The sequence below is a fragment of the Dipodomys spectabilis genome, unplaced genomic scaffold (genome assembly GCF_019054845.1).
Source record: "Dipodomys spectabilis isolate Male_0828 unplaced genomic scaffold, ASM1905484v1 ptg000169l, whole genome shotgun sequence".
In the NCBI taxonomy this organism is placed as follows: Eukaryota; Metazoa; Chordata; class Mammalia; order Rodentia; family Heteromyidae; genus Dipodomys; species Dipodomys spectabilis.
In genome coordinates, this window is record NW_024870846.1 from 3,456,920 (window position 1) to 3,472,834 (window position 15,915).

A 15,915-nucleotide genomic window follows, 5' to 3' on the forward strand; every position below is an offset into this window, starting at 1 on the left:
CATAAAGAATGAGTGCTGACTCTGGTGGAGAAGTACAAGGTTTTGTAGCAGAAATGCCTCTAGGGAGCTTTAATAGTTGGTCACCATGGCTTTGCATGTTGGTTCTCTACTTATGAGCGACAGGAAGCTCTCAGAAAGCTTGCTTACCTTTTCCAACCAGAAGAGTCAGCCCTCTGTACCCATGGACTCCAGATCTGTGCATTCAATCAAACACAGATCACTCAGAAAATAAAATATGAGGAACTTGAGTTGCAGATCAGTACTAGAACATTTGTATAGCAGGCATAAAGCCCTACATTCAATGCTCAGCCTATTAAAATTAAAAATTGGAAAAATAAATTTTGCCTATACTACATGTACAGAATTTTTTCTATTATTCCACAATTTTACAGTAGTACATAGTCGTATAAAGATAAATACAGTAGTGTGAATAGTTTTACAATAGTATATGTAGCATTTACAAAAAAAATCCAGAGACATTTCAGAGTATAGGAAGGATGTAGCTACATTGTATGCACGTACCATACCATTTTATATCACAGGTTTGATTTTATCTGTGTATGGCGATGCCTGAAATTGTCCTTGGTCCAGACTCCAAAAATGTTGAAAGATGATTGTAGCAAAAGCAGAACTACCAGGGTCAAAGCCATAGCACCTTTTAGAATTTATTCATCTCTTGCTTTATTTCCTTTTTATTCTATAATCTAGAGTTACTCATTACAATTTCCTCAGGAAGAAATACTTTTATTCACAAAAGTCCAGCTCATACTCAGGTCCAGCACTAATTATTTTAAAAAGTGGCTTTGCATTAGCTATTGTAGAAGAAAGAGACTGTGAAGATATAATTCAGTATCATTTTGTATACCAATGATTTGTACAGATGAAGGGAGAGTGTGACTCCTCGGGAGGGATTCCATGCACCCCCCCCCCCTCATCCATCCGCCCCTCCCCCATGTCCCCAGCAGCCCTTCTGATCCCAGGCAGTGAGCCTGTGCTCTCTTCTACAAGCAGGATGGGAGAGTAAAGGGAGGTAAATAATCCCAGCTGGACATCATCTACTTCTTGTTTACAGGGATGAAAATCAGTCTCCTGACAGGGTGCTGTGTTGCTGGCAGGCTTACTCACAGGGCTGGGCCGAGGTGTCTGGTGCAGCTGTTGAAATGGATCTCGTGCTTGTGCTGCATTTGACCTTGGAATGCCCAGAAATCACAAAAACACAGCCTCTTGGGGGAACAGACTTACACTCGCACATGTGTGCACACACACACACGATCATGATTATTTAATCTGCGGGCACACATCAAAAATCAATGTAGGAAAGATTTCTTTTTGTTGTTGTTGTTGCTTTTCTGTGTTCAGGCTTCAAGCAGGTCAGCTAGGACTGACCAAATAGATGGTTCTAAGGTTTCTGAGGATTGTGGTTCGAAGTCTCACCCCCCCCACCCCCCCCCCCCCCGCAGGAAAGTCCGTGAGACCCTTACCTCCAATTGTGAGACCCTTACCTCCAATTAACAACCAGGATATACACATGTATACTGATAACTTACCAAAGCTGATGCTCATGCAGTGCCGATAAACATTTGTTTTTATAAACCCTGGCTTAGGATTTACTAATTATTTGGATAAAGGCTAACAATTCTAGACTGGCAGCTGTTAAGATAAAAAGGTACTTCATTTTTAATATGAGCAATGGGGATTTATGTGAATTTTCTCCTGTTTGACATCAACTTTTTCATATTTTCAATAATTTTAAGATTCAGAGCCCAAGCTAAAGAAACATAAATCTTCCACACTGAACCAGCAGGTAAATCTTCAATGTGGTACAAAATTGGATTTGGAGTCTATATCAAAGCTGTGAGAAACTTGGTTCACAAATTATGGTCTGTTTCAAGCATATAGAGTTATGGGCACGAGTAAAATGTCAGCATCACTTAGTGAAATGAGAAAACTGAGGAAGAGGCAGTTGTTGAGAAATCAGAAATAAGTGGCCATGTCCTTTGAACTAACGCATGACGTTAAAGCTGAGACTGAATGATGGTAAACTTGAGACCTTGCTATATTTAAGACTCCTATTTGTGTCATTTGTTTTTATTGTATTGTCCTTCCCTAAAGTAGTTTGAAGGTATCTAGTATCTATTGTACATAGCAGCTCTCTAACAGAGTGAATTTTGTGAATATATTCTCCTAGTCTCTCTTCCAATTTAACTTTCTTAATGGTCTTTTTAAAGCAGAATTTGTTTTAATGAGATCCAATAGCTACTTCTTCTCTGAGTAGTCTATACCATGTGTATTTTCAAGTTGTTGTTCTTAACTAAACATCATAAAGATACTTTCCTAGATTTTGGACAAAATAAGTTGCTTCACACATCAGGGCCACTGTTTTGAAGTAATCAGTGCATGGTGGTATGCAGGTCAATGAGCATGTTTTATTCACCATGGAGGTAGAAGCAAATGAATACAACTAATTCAAAATCTCTCCTCCACAGTGAAGGAGGTAAGGGAACAAAACGTAGTGGTTACCACCTCTTAAACAGATGTTAACTCGTGCATGTTTCTCAGCTGTCCCCTGGTGGATGGGAACATTTTGAATGCCAAAACATTTTGAAACAATAGAATTTCACCAATTTTATAAGACTATTTTGTTGTTGTTGTAGGTCATGGGGCTTGAACTTGGGACCTAGGTTCTGTCCCTGAGTTACTCTTTTCAAGGCTAGCACTCCCAACATTTAGGCCACAGTGCCACTTCTGGTTTCCTGGTTGTTAATTGGAGGTAAGGGTCTCACGGACTTTCCTGCCTGGGGGAACCACAATCCTCAGATCTCAGCCTCCTGGGTACCTAGGATTACAGGCGTGAGCTACCAGTGTCAGGCTTACTAGAACCTTGGGGTTGCAGCCTCCATTTCAGGATATAAAGTTATTTAAATTCATGAGTACCTCAACATGCAAGCCCTTCAAAGGAGCAAAAGGAAACATACACAGTGAAAGTAACAATTATGTTTTTAGTTAATTTATTTTACAAAAAAGGTTTACAACTGCCATGAGGCAGGGTATCATGAATTCAACAAGTTAGTTGTATTACAGACTTCCAAAACCTTTTATACATTATTAGTCTAAAGTAGAAAATTATTTTTTGCTCACTCTGACACTCACATTCAGAAAAATAATATATATAATATGTAAAAAATAAAATGGCAGCTCTAATCTCTCCAATTCATTGTAAGTCAACATCACACACTGGCTTGAGCAATTTCTACACAATAATAATATATTGAGCAATCGTTTTCCCTGCCCTATTTCCATGTCCCAAGAAGCGAGGGCTATAATAAAGATATTTAAGCAACTTTCTGCATAACTGAAGTCAGAAAAGCACCCAAATGAAAACACAAAGAACATCATTAGCAATGTAACCCACTGAACAAAAAATAAAGAGCAACTTGTTTTTACTGTTCAGACCCTTCCCCAGCCTCCAAACTTGTGGCATGTTAAGGCTATTTCTAAACTAGATACTGAGAAGCACTGTGTCGGGGGAAGAAATGAAAACTCCAGGTCTAACAATCATTGCACGGGTTGGGGGCAGTAGAAAAAGCATTGGTGCATACAAGACAAGACAGCAGGCTCCAAGGGGGCACAAAGCACTTGAAAGCCCCCACCTCCTCTGGGCTAGCTATCCTTACATGCTGCCTGAGCGTCAGATTACAAGGAGCTACAATTCTAAACTACAGAAACCAGGAAGAGAACTCTTGTGACTGACTGAAAGAGAAGATGAACTTCCAATTTCCTGAAGGATCCTAGGATTGGCATACAATCGTATGACTGATTTATCACGAAGTTAGTAGGCTACCAGTAACCTTCTAACCAGATCTTGAGAGCTGCTTTGATTTTGACATAATTTATCCTGAAAGGAAAACAGTGCTCAGAGTAAAGTTCTAAAATCAAGGTGGTGGAAAAGCACACTAGTGAACAGATGCGAAGGTCTGTTTTGTGAGGCGCTGAGAAGGTAAACGAAATGATCCCCAAAGAGAAACACGTGAAAAGCAACGTTTTAATACAAAAATAAAATTACAAACCACCTACCCCTTTGTTTCCCAATAAGCACATTTTCTAAGTACAGACAGAAGAAGAGTAAAAAGCTCTGTGAAAGGCTCCTTTATAAAGGTGCGAATACAGAGGATGCTTGTGGGTTTACTGAGTCACTATTTTTCCTACTGAGGTCTACTTTACAGGTGATGATGCAAAGTGATGAGGCAAAAGCTGCAGATCTGCATGTACAGTACACCTAGAATAATCCATTACATCCGCCAAGACTGCGTCACCGTGCGACTTCCTTATCACCTGAGTGCGGAGGGAGGCATCTGTACCCGCGTAGGCCTGCAATGACTCCTGCAAACAAACCTCACACGAACATTCTCACAAAATGCCGCCTTAAGACTTTGAGAGGAAACTGCATGTTAGATTAACAGTGTTCACCTCCAGTTTCCATGAGACTATTTCCCACTAGTATTACCTGAAATTCTTTGTGACTGCATAATTTCATTTAGCAATTAGAATCAAGAATGGTATTTAATAATTGAATACTAGAAGAGCACAATGGACACACATGCACACAACGATGACCTCTAACTGGCTAGCACTTAAGACACCAGAGTCTCAGTTCACTCCTGATTCACATGGCATTGGAAACAGCCAAAAGGCAGCCCACATGATCAAAATGCTATACATAAAAACTTCAGTGTTAGGACCATACTTTAAAAATGATTAAACACTTTTAATGTTAATAAAACCTTTATAATGAACAACTTCTAAGGAACTGATAACTACCTAAATAAGTTAATCCAATTAAAAATTCTAAAAATAGATGAACTGAAGGCGTTAAAATTTAATGTATGATAAACTTTCCAAACTATTACTACAGAATACCAATATTTCGACATCAGTTGGGCCAGAATTCCTGCATGATTCCACTTAGGAGGAAAGATGGGCACAATTCCCCGGGCAGCCAGAGCGGAGAACACAAAGGAAACCGCGCGCCTCCTGCTCACTGGATACAACATCCCACCTAGCCTGCCCAGGACGTCACTTTCTGTGACAGACATGCCACAGAATACCACAGTGCATGTGTGACAGTAACTTGTATACATGTATGCAGAACAACACACATGCATATTTTGGACCATAGCCACTATAAAAATTTAAATACATTAAACAAAATTTATATATTACTTTTCAATAGTTTTTTTTTTTAAATCGTAGGTAATTTTAGAAGAAACACCAAAACACACACACATACACAAAATGAAACAAAATTAAAACCCTTAGCTACTTAGGCTAGAGCAAAGTAGAAATAAGAGAGACGCTCTCCTTCTGACCAGTGAGTGTCTGGGCTGGAGTGCTGCAGGGCGGGGCCTGCGGCCGCTGCCCCCAATACACCCTGGCTTTCTGCACAGGTCAGTCACAAAAATTTCCTTCTCTATTCTACAGACCCATATAAAAATTTTTATAACAACATAACGGAGTATAAAATTAAAAAGTAACATTTCCTCTCCTTTAAAAGTAATTAAATAAAATCACTATGCTATATAAAACCACATTAACCTCAGAATTTTATTAATTTGATACATGGAAAAAGTTACTGGCTTTCCTTAGTGTCTAAACTTTAAAGATTCAAATTTGCCTATATAAATCTTATACAAAATATATGAGAATGAATAGCAGAAGGGGGGAGGTATTATTTTCTTTATCCAACATGTATTTTCTATCTGATTGACCAACTTAAATATTCTGCCCAATTTTAGCTCTGTTGCAGAATATTCAGATAGAGCAACATGCAAATAGAACTGATGTGTATAATAATATCCACAAGGTAAATTCTGATGGTATGATCTGGATTTTTAGATAAGCCATTCTTCTCTTTGCTACAAATGTCTCCCCATTTGTAGAAGGACTACTTTAACCCATGCAATTGGTATTAGCAAAATACAAATACTTTCCTGTAAGGACCATGATTAAATATCTAAATTTAATAAATAGACTCTTGTAATTTCCATAGCTGCAAAGTCTCAATCTTTCTTCTTTTCTAAGACATCCTTAGGCTCTTGCATGGCCGGCACTAGTGACTCTCTACCACTTGGCTCCTGTTGCTCTTTGCTCTCTTCTATCTGCGCCTGGCTTTCCATTTCACTCTTAGAAACTCCACATCTCTCTTCTATGTAGCCTCCATCAGTGTCAGCTGTGTAGATCCCATAGCACATGATACTGATGACACCCAGTGGCAGACCGAAGAGAAAGCAGCCCATAAGTGGTGAGCTCTTGAATATGGACTGTGGAGAGATAGTTAAAACTGAGTTCTCACAAGGTATAATTGTGATATAAAAAACACAAAGTACATGCACATAAAACCACTACAGATTTCATGCTGCTATCCAACTACCTTTAGTTCCAGTGAATAACTAGCAATAATTACCTGATTCACATTCTATAGGAAATCCTAATTTTAGATCCAAGTATACAAGTGTGTGTTCATGTGCATTTATATAACCAGTATGAGCAACAGAAAAAGAGATCAAATAGCATAATTACTTTCCAAAAGTATTCTTTTCACATTATCTACAAAGGACTCTTTAAGATGGTTACTATGCACCATTAGGTATTTGCTGAACTACAGGAAATCTGCTCACAAGAAGGCTGGGATCTTCGCTAAGAAGAGAGCATAAATTTTTCCCCTCTTCTCATGGTATTCGTAACACTTGTTTTGTATCTAGTTGGTAGTAAAGCCTCAATCATTTCCTAATTACCATCATTTTATATGCTATCTAATCACATCTCAAAAAAATAAAAATTATGTTATTGAATAGATTTCCTAGTTGCAACCTGTAGTATTCCCAAGAATATCCAGCATATGACAGAGCTAGCTTCTGCACATAAGAAAAAACAAGTACTGTTTGAGCTTGGCTTACCTCACTAGGACCCTGTATACAAACTATATTTTCATGAGTGCTTTGGCCTGTAATAAGTAAAAATGTCCATGTAGTAGCTCATGGAACTAACTTTAGGGCTCAAACAAATGAAAAGAATGTCTCTGCTATGAAGCTGACAAAGAGCTGACTCTGGGAGAGTCAGCATCAGTTCAGGGCCTGAAGAGGAGGTCCTGCCACAGCAGAAAGGGAAAGGAGAATGCCAAGGAGAAACTGCTGTGATGGGCAGAGGAAAGATATACACAGATCTAATCAACAGGCAATCAGAGGATGGGTAGGAGTGCCACACAGGAGGACGAAGGGGAGTTAGAACAGCATAGATAACCAGGCAGAGAGAGTGAAGAGAATGGAGGGAATATATTTACTTCTAGAGGGAAGATGACAGTATACTCGAGCAAATTAGTTCATTAAGGCTATTTTTTACATTTATGAGTATAAATATTAGATGAACCAATGGTTGAAAATATTGATGAAAAGCACTTGACCTACTCATACCTTAAGGTCTGCTTTTTAAATAAAAAATCAGAAAAACAAGGGAAAAAAAGGAAGCAGAGCAGAGGAGAAAAGGCATTGAAAACACCTGTAGGAACCTCACTACTTAGCAAATGAGAAAGGCATAGAATTCACAAGGTGTTAAAGCTTTAACACTGAAAATTTCACTTTTATTACAAAAGAGGAATAATACCCCAAGACAAAATATTTTCTTCAAAAAGAGTGGCTAGCTCTTGGAAGACAGGCTAAAAATCTCCTATATCTCTGTTTTTATCAAATTACAGAAATTAAGTAAAATCTTTACAGGGTATGGTTGAGAAAATTGAACTGCATGTTCTATCGTCAGCTTAGTTAATTCTGAAGTTCTGTAACTCATTAATCATTCAAAGAGCAATGTCTATCTGCTCAATGTTTAATATAGAGTAGTTCAGACCTTGCAAAAGAAAAAAGAAATATATTGACCTAATGCTATGCATTGTAGGTTTTACCATGGCCAGACATAAAGAACCCATACTTCTTAAATTACCAATGATACCACAAAGCTGGAACTCACCACAATAGTAGATTTGGCATCAAATATTATTCTTTTCACTCTCTGAAAAATGCTATCACCTCCTTGGGCCTTCAATTTAATAAGAAAACATGTATTAATACTTTATTTTTTCTGCTACGCAATTGCAGATCAAAAAGTTGACTTAAAAGTCTTACATCAATAACCCCCAAATCATGTGTTAAATGTTCAGCATGTTTCCTGACCTTGAGTCAACACGCTGTCTCCTCTTGCTCACACCCCACTCAGCTCTGCTGAAGCACGCCCACCTGGGGTCCACGCCTGCACAGGTGCACAGGTTTTGAATTTGGCCTGGCCTGCTAAAACAGACCTGCTGAAGGAGACCTTTGCTACCATGAAGAAGTCCTTCTGGGGATGCAGCTCCACAAGGAATTCTAATAACATTACTCAGATCCCTGAATGAGCCATCTCCCAAGTCTGGTTCATTGCTTGAATTGCTAAACTGCAGGACTGACAAATTTCTGTCCTCCCACATTTTAAGTCAGCTTTCACTAAGTTGCACATAGAAAAGTTTTCACACATCTAAATGAGTTTCACTTTAACCAAGATACCATTCAAAGAACTACCAAAATCCTTCCACGGATTAAGAATGCTTTACACACTCGATTTTAACCCAAGGGTAGCTATGCAAGTGAATCTTTCAAATAAAGTTTTTATAAAGTGAAACAAAGTCTCAAAATAGTCCTGAAGACTGTTATTTTCTCATTTTATGTTAGTATGTATGTAGCAAATGTGCTGTTGCACTGATTGTGACCTGAGATTAGATGAATTTTTCTCCTTTTTTTTTTGGTTGGTGGTGGGGCTTGAACTCCGGGGCCTAGAGCTCTTCAGCTCAAGGCAAGTGCTCTACCACTTGAACGACAGCACTACTTCTAGTATTCTGGTGGTTAACTGGACATAAAGAATCTCACAGAATTTCCTGCCTGGCTTTGAACTACGATCCTTAGATCTCAACTTTCTGAGTAGCTAGGATCACAAAAGTGAGCCACCACTGCCCAGCCTACATGAATTTTCAACATGGATTGCAATCTAGTTTGGAAAACCCTGTGGTGAGACAGTGAAAATAAATACAAAGTTAAAATTATCTGTTCACTTATTTCTGAAAAACATTCCATAGGATTATGTTTGGAATTCTCTGGGGCTCTGGTTTTCAATATATTTTAAGAAATAGTGGTCTTCCTTGTAGGTTTTCTTCAATATTACTTAATCCGATTGTCCTTCTGACCCAGAAATGTATTAAGTACAAGACAAGTGCTCTGTAGCATTTATCCCATACCATGCATGCAACACCATGAATGCTACCAACAGGACCTTCTGGGTCCGGGAGAACAGGACTGCCTGCACTAGGAGAGAAACAGAACAAACAAACCATTCCCTGTCAGCCACCCCTAGCTCCCATTCTACTTCCTCCCTTCCTCATTCTGAAAACTTACTTCTACTGTGCCATCCAAGATGTTAGTAATGAACTGGACCATGTCTTCGGCATCCTTAATTTGTCTATCTAGCAAAAAGTATTGTTGGTTTGAAGTATTCAGTACAACTACAGTTGGGACTGTTAATTCACTGAAAATATAAAACAAACCAATCAAAATCACATTAACGGAGAATAGCAACTACTCTGGCGCTTACTTTTATCTCAGTAACTCTACCTGAAGAAGGGAGCTGTTTTAAATGGCTCCCCCCTCTTTGTTTACAATTTTGTATCAATTTTAAACGAAGGACGACTGTATGGAAAACATCCTTATACAATACAGTGTTAGTCAGCTGAGTAATCACAAGTAAAGTAAGAATAATCTGATCATGTGTGAAGCACCCATTCTTGAGCGGTCCCATCACAGCTGCACACAGGAGACATAGGCAAGGGCACTGCCTCTAGGGCCATAGCATGCTGCCTGCGTGTAATCTGTGCAGTTTCTCCTCAAGCTGCACAAGGTTAGGAAGTAAATCAGCTTCTTTCATATATATTTTTTTCATTTATAAAGAGAAGAGCAATGTACCTATCTTGCTACAAAAATTACATGACAAATAAGTTAGACATCCAGAACAGTATTTTGGATATTATAAATGTTTAGTGCATACTACTACAAATTCTCTATGACAAATTCTGATTCTGGGTTCCCACCGTCACACTATACAGACATACTGCTTAACAACAGAAGAATAAATACACAGTAAATATGTATCTTTTCAAGTACATATAGAACATCTGTTAAGAGAGATCTAAGGCAACAATGTCCTGGGGAGTAAATCTCCTGGCTAAGTTTTGAACATGAAATGTCACTGACAGGTTACTGTGTAGAAGGCTTGGTCCCAGCTTATGGTGTTATTGGGAATTGGGAGAAATGTTCAAGTCAGTAAGGTCCAGCTATAGAACTCAGAAACTATCAGCACTTGACTTACTCCATCAGCAAGGTATTTATATAGTCGTTTCCATCCATATGGCCAAACTGAAAATCTCTTTAACAGACAGTAACAAAGAAGAGAGAGAGATTAGAGAGAGAGAGAACAATATTTCTTTTAAAACAGAAATACTATAAACTTTATAACCTAGTAAGTACGTAACCCTATAACAGGACAACTGTACATTTTGCTTGCTTTTGAGATATAAAGCGCATAAGTGGTATTAATAGTCTCTAAGTTCACTTCTAAGTTTTAAATGCAAGGAAATAACGGTTCTTCTAAGCAAAATATATTTAAGAAAAAATATATTTAAGAAAAAATATATTTAAAAAATATATTAAAAAAATATATTTAAAAAAAGGACTACTCATGAAGCCATTTACTGTGAACCATGAACATCACACACAGACATCTAATCAGGTTTGAAGTAAGAAAATAATACTAGTTTACAGTCCTATCTTTCATGGTAGCAACAAATAGAATGGTTTGGAAAATAGCAAAAAGTACTTCTCCTTTCATTTTTAACACAGTCATCTAAATTTTTGTTAAATCACTGTTCATTTAATCTCAAATTTATGAAAATCTGTGCAGCATGTTTTCTTTTCATAAAACTCGCCTCAAATACTAGCAAGAAACCAGTAATTGATATGACATCAATGAATTTCACCACCCAGACACTTCAGCAGCATCTGATTTATCTTTCAAAGTATGAAATACAAATGAAGATCTCTTATCTAGAAGATGTAGACACAGAACTTTTAGATTTTTAAAAAGTAAGGAGGAATATCTGTATCTATAGAATGAGAAATATTGGAAAAGGGACCCAAGACAGAGCATAAAGGAAACAGCGTGCTACAGTTAATGAGGCTGACGTCAGCCTGCTGCCCATTGGCTTGGGTGTGGACTTCTCCATTCATACTGTCATGCCAGGGCTGAGTTTGAAGTCTGAGAATATTCTGAATTTCAGATTTTTGGAGCTGCTCAATGCATGTTAGTTTTGCTTTAATACATTACAAAACACAAGCAAAATTAAAGGAATCTTCTAGAATGGAAGTACACACATACCTATGGAAATGGTCTCTGTAATCTCTAGCCACTTCCTGAATAATTGACTTTAATCTGTAGAGAAATAGACATAAAAATTTCAACTCCTCATTTGAAAAGGGTATTAGAGATAATTAAAAGGTAACATCTGCTGCATTATTAAGTGGTTGTAGAAAAAGGGATTTCCCACACAAAGTTCCACTTCAGCCATGCAAGGGGCGAGTTAGATGATATTTAAGGCTTCAATAAATTTCAAGGCAACTATACCTGGTATGTTCAAGTGATGTATTTTTCTCATCAATAACTGCAATCGCCACCAGCTTTCCTGAAATTAAGAGTGACATATACTTAAGACAGAATGATATAACCTTCATAAAACAAACTTTACAATGGTCATTTTTCTTTTGATAAGGAATCAGCACAAAATGTCTCTAGAACTTTATTCCAATTACTTTATGTGCTAATACTTAAATAAATCAAGACATTATGCTAAAATTTGTATTTGTGAAATGAAGGAGTAAATTAACAAGGATAAATTTCTTACACCTTCTAAAATGTGAATGGTATCTGTAGCAATTTATAGACTCCAATCGTGTTTGTTTTCACCCCACAACTACGTAGTGTGTTAAAGGCTAAAACTCTGCGAGGTGTACAAAGACCTGCTGGACATGGCTGTAAGGTGGGTCTTTGAAGACCATTCCCTTTGATACCAGGATTCATTAACTGCCAATACAACCGAACAGAAAGAAAATGAGCTCTATTTCTTCACCTCAAAATAGAACATAATCTCACACATCCTCACACCTAACAGAAAGGCAGCTACCGTAGTAAGCAGAACAGTGACAAGGGATCAGAAAGCGGCTGCCAGACACCATGTTCAGGACCAGGCAGAACAACCTGTCTGTGTGACTTTACCTCAGGAAGTCTCCATTTGTTTTAGAATACTAATAACTATTGCAGTTATTGGGAGAGTTAAACGAGATGACATGCATGATACTCAATCTTTTCTGACTCAGGGCAGGTCCAAAAATGTAGGATTAAATCAGCAATATATCATTATAATTTGTCACTAAAATAGTTTCCCTAACCTAATCCTGTTAGTTTGATCTAGACATTCTACATGATATACGTGGCCATTTTTTACCTCCTGAGGAAAACACTAGCTTCCAACACTGAATCTTTTCATTTAATATTCAATACCTGTTTTTTATTTGTTGTTGTGGCTTTCTTTGTTCTGTGGGCAGTAGGGTGTGAACTGTAACTCTCACTCAGCTCTGTCTGGCACTCTGCCAGTTGATCCATGGTTCCTTTCCTGGCTTTTTGTTGATTAACTGGAGAGACTGTGAGACACCAGCCACCTGAGTAGCTAGGACTGTAGGCACTGTTACCCAACGGTACTTGTTTTTATAATGTGTTCCTTTAATTTTCAAAAGCCTCATGATTTGTAATTTTTTTAATATTTTAATTATATGTGGGTAACAATAATCCCATGGACCTGCCAGGTCCACAGAAACACAGCAACAGTTTCTCACACGAGTGCTCCATAATGAACATGGCAGACACTGGGCTAGCTACAAAGACATCATGATGAGCTCATGCAGACAGAGCTCTGCCCAGGAAAGCACAGGCTAGCAGGTGCAGAGATATTCCCATAACGTACAGCTTCAATGAAGACTAAGATGAGTTGTGAGGGAAGAAGCACACTGCTATAAAAGAACATATGAGTAATTAATAGAGTTCAAGGTGTCAATGAAGATTTTCCTAAGGAAGTAATATTTGGCCTGAGTGTAGACAGATGAAAATGAAATGACATTATTTCCAGGCACAGAAAACATTCTAAGAAAGAACATAGAAAGTGCTTTGGTGCAAGTGATATAGCTCTCTTAACCATTTGGAAGGCCAATGTGAGGTGTGAGCGGGGAAGGGAGGGGAAGATGTTTTAGCATAGTCAGTGCATGTGGCAATGTGACCACAAATGACTCAGTCATTATGCAGAAGTTATCCACTGCAGGCCAGGAGGCTACAGGTGGGGCAGTGAGCAGGCACATTCCACAAGAAGGCTGACACCATCTCAGCCGACACAGCATACAAAATCCTGCTCCAGAGCTAGAGCAGATAACCTGCTGAAATTACACAATTGCATGTGAGAACCTTTCTAATTTGTACGAGCAGGACATCACTGAGAAAAAGCTCATGCTCATTACTTCTTATACAGAAAGCTCAGTCTTAATTCTAGCCTGATTATCATAAAAACTGTGGCAACAGGCAGAACTCTGCCAGGCACTGGTGGCTCACGCTTATAACCCTAACTACTCTGGAGGCTGAGATCTGAGGATCGTGGTTCAAAGCAAGCTGGGGCAGGAAAGTCTGTATGACCCTTATCTCCAATTAACCACCAGAAAGTGGCTCAAATGGTAGAGCACTAGCCTTGAGCTGAAGAGCTCAGGGACACTCCCAGGCCCAGAGTTCAAGCCCTATGACTGGCAAAAAGAAAAAAGAAACAGGCAGAATTTCTCATTTGTAATTTGTGATACTGACAAAACATTTTGTATTAGTATCATATCACTGCATATTCATGTCTACATTTGCTTTGACTATCATCTCTTACTTGGTACTGGTGGCTTCCACCTAAAATCTGAGATCTGAGGATTGTGGTAGGAAGCCAGTCCAAGCAGACAGATCTTGGAGATTAATTGGAGAAACTTCCATCTCCAATTAGCCAGCAAAGAAACAGAAGTGAAATGTGTGGCTTAAGTGGAAAAGCGTAGAGGCATGGCTCAAGTGGAAACATGACAGCCCAGAGTGAAAAGACCCAGGAAGAGCATGAGGCCCAGAAACCAAGCACGCACAGTACTGACAACATAACTAAGCAAAATTAAGAAAAGCATTATTTATTGTAGCTAAGATATGGAACCAACCCACATGCCCCTCAGTAGATGAATGGATCAAGAAAATGTGGTATATATACATTACAACACACACAGACACACAGACACACACACAAAATGGATTTCTATGCCTCCATCAGAAAGAATGATATCACCTATTTGTTACAAAATGGAAAGACTTGGAAAAAGTTTTATTAAGTGAAGTAAGCCAGGCCCAAAGAAACATAGGTCCCATGGTTTCCCTTGTTTGCAATAACTAGTACATGTCTGAGACAAGCAGAAAAGGTCAAAAGCTATGTACATATGGACTGGAAAGGTGGCTCAGTGGTAGAGCGCTTGCCTTGCATGCATGAGGTCCTGGGTTCGATTCCTCAGCACCACAGAAGCAAAAAGAAAAAAGCCGGAAGTGGCGCTGTGGCTCAAGTGGTAGAACGCTAGCCTTGAGCTGAAGAGCTGAGGGACAGCGCCCAGGCCCAGAGTTTAGGCCCCACGACCGGACCCAAAAAAAAAAAAAAGCTATGTACATATGACCATATAAGATGATGCTAAGTGAAATGAACCCCAAGATAGGGACACAAGACTTTTTATGTTTCTTGCTGTTGTTTTTAATGTATTTATAATGTACTGTGTGATTTTCTTTTGTTTCTTTTGTATGTTCTTCCCCCATGGTATAACCCGTTTCCACTGTATTTGATTCTGGTGCCTTGCACCTTGTTTATACATTTTTCTGATTTGGGGAGGGGAAGGGAAATATCAAAATGCTGAAATAAGAATACAGGCTGACCCATTGTAACAATGAGATGTACAAGACACTATGTTGAAAACAAACTTTACAACTTTGTGGGGGGTGGAAGGACTTGAGGAGGTGGTGAGGGAAGGGATGGTAGGGGAAAAACAAAGGAGGGGGTAACAATGCTTGATAGGAAATGTACTCATTACCTTCCTAATGTCACTGTAACCTCTCTGTATTTTTACAATAAAAGTATTTTTACAATAAAAAATATATACTAAAAAAAAAAAAAGAAGAAGAAAAGCAGCCTGTTGCCTCTAGCTTCTTGGCAGAATTTCTCCCATTCCCTGATCATTCAGTGTCTTCAACTTCAATTCTGATAAGCAAATCCTCTTTCTAATCTTTAAGCAATACACATGGTGTATTATTTGGGAACACCAGTCTACAGAGCCAGAACTAACAACATTCAGATCTCCTTTGATTGGGAAACAGAGCACCACATCCATTTTCTACAGAACCGTATTTAAGCTGTCAGTTATGTGCTTGCTACCTGTGTCTCCCAGCTCATACAGGAGGAAGCCATCCATAGTGAGGTAGTTCTGAAACCTCTCCCTGCTTATCCATGAGGACAGATCACCATCTTCATATTCTTAAAAAAAAATAAAGTGAAAGACAATGTGATAATGAACATGTTTTTACATGACAATGTTTATAAGAATACTTGACAGAGGGCTTAATTTTAAATCTGAAAATGCTATATTTAGGAATGCACTCTAGGCAAACAGTCAGATGCACAGAAAAGATTAGTGTACAAATTAA

General features: G+C 38.5%; 1 protein-coding gene across 3 annotated transcripts in view; it reads right to left on the reverse strand.

Annotated features, from left to right (window-relative positions):
* Positions 1-2,991: 2,991 nt before the first annotated feature.
* Positions 2,992-15,915, reverse strand: part of Tmx3 (thioredoxin related transmembrane protein 3) — a 33,020-nt gene continuing 20,096 nt past the window's right edge. For all 3 annotated transcript variants that reach the window (XM_042693484.1, XM_042693485.1, XM_042693486.1), the window contains 7 exons: positions 15,647-15,745; positions 11,746-11,803; positions 11,500-11,553; positions 10,435-10,491; positions 9,468-9,597; positions 8,017-8,085; positions 2,992-6,317 (listed from right to left, as the gene is read on the reverse strand). In XM_042693484.1, the coding sequence (XP_042549418.1) occupies positions 6,057-6,317; positions 8,017-8,085; positions 9,468-9,597; positions 10,435-10,491; positions 11,500-11,553; positions 11,746-11,803; positions 15,647-15,745 (728 nt within the window). In that variant the 3' untranslated portion in view covers positions 2,992-6,056. The remainder of the gene's footprint in view (positions 6,318-8,016; positions 8,086-9,467; positions 9,598-10,434; positions 10,492-11,499; positions 11,554-11,745; positions 11,804-15,646; positions 15,746-15,915) is intronic.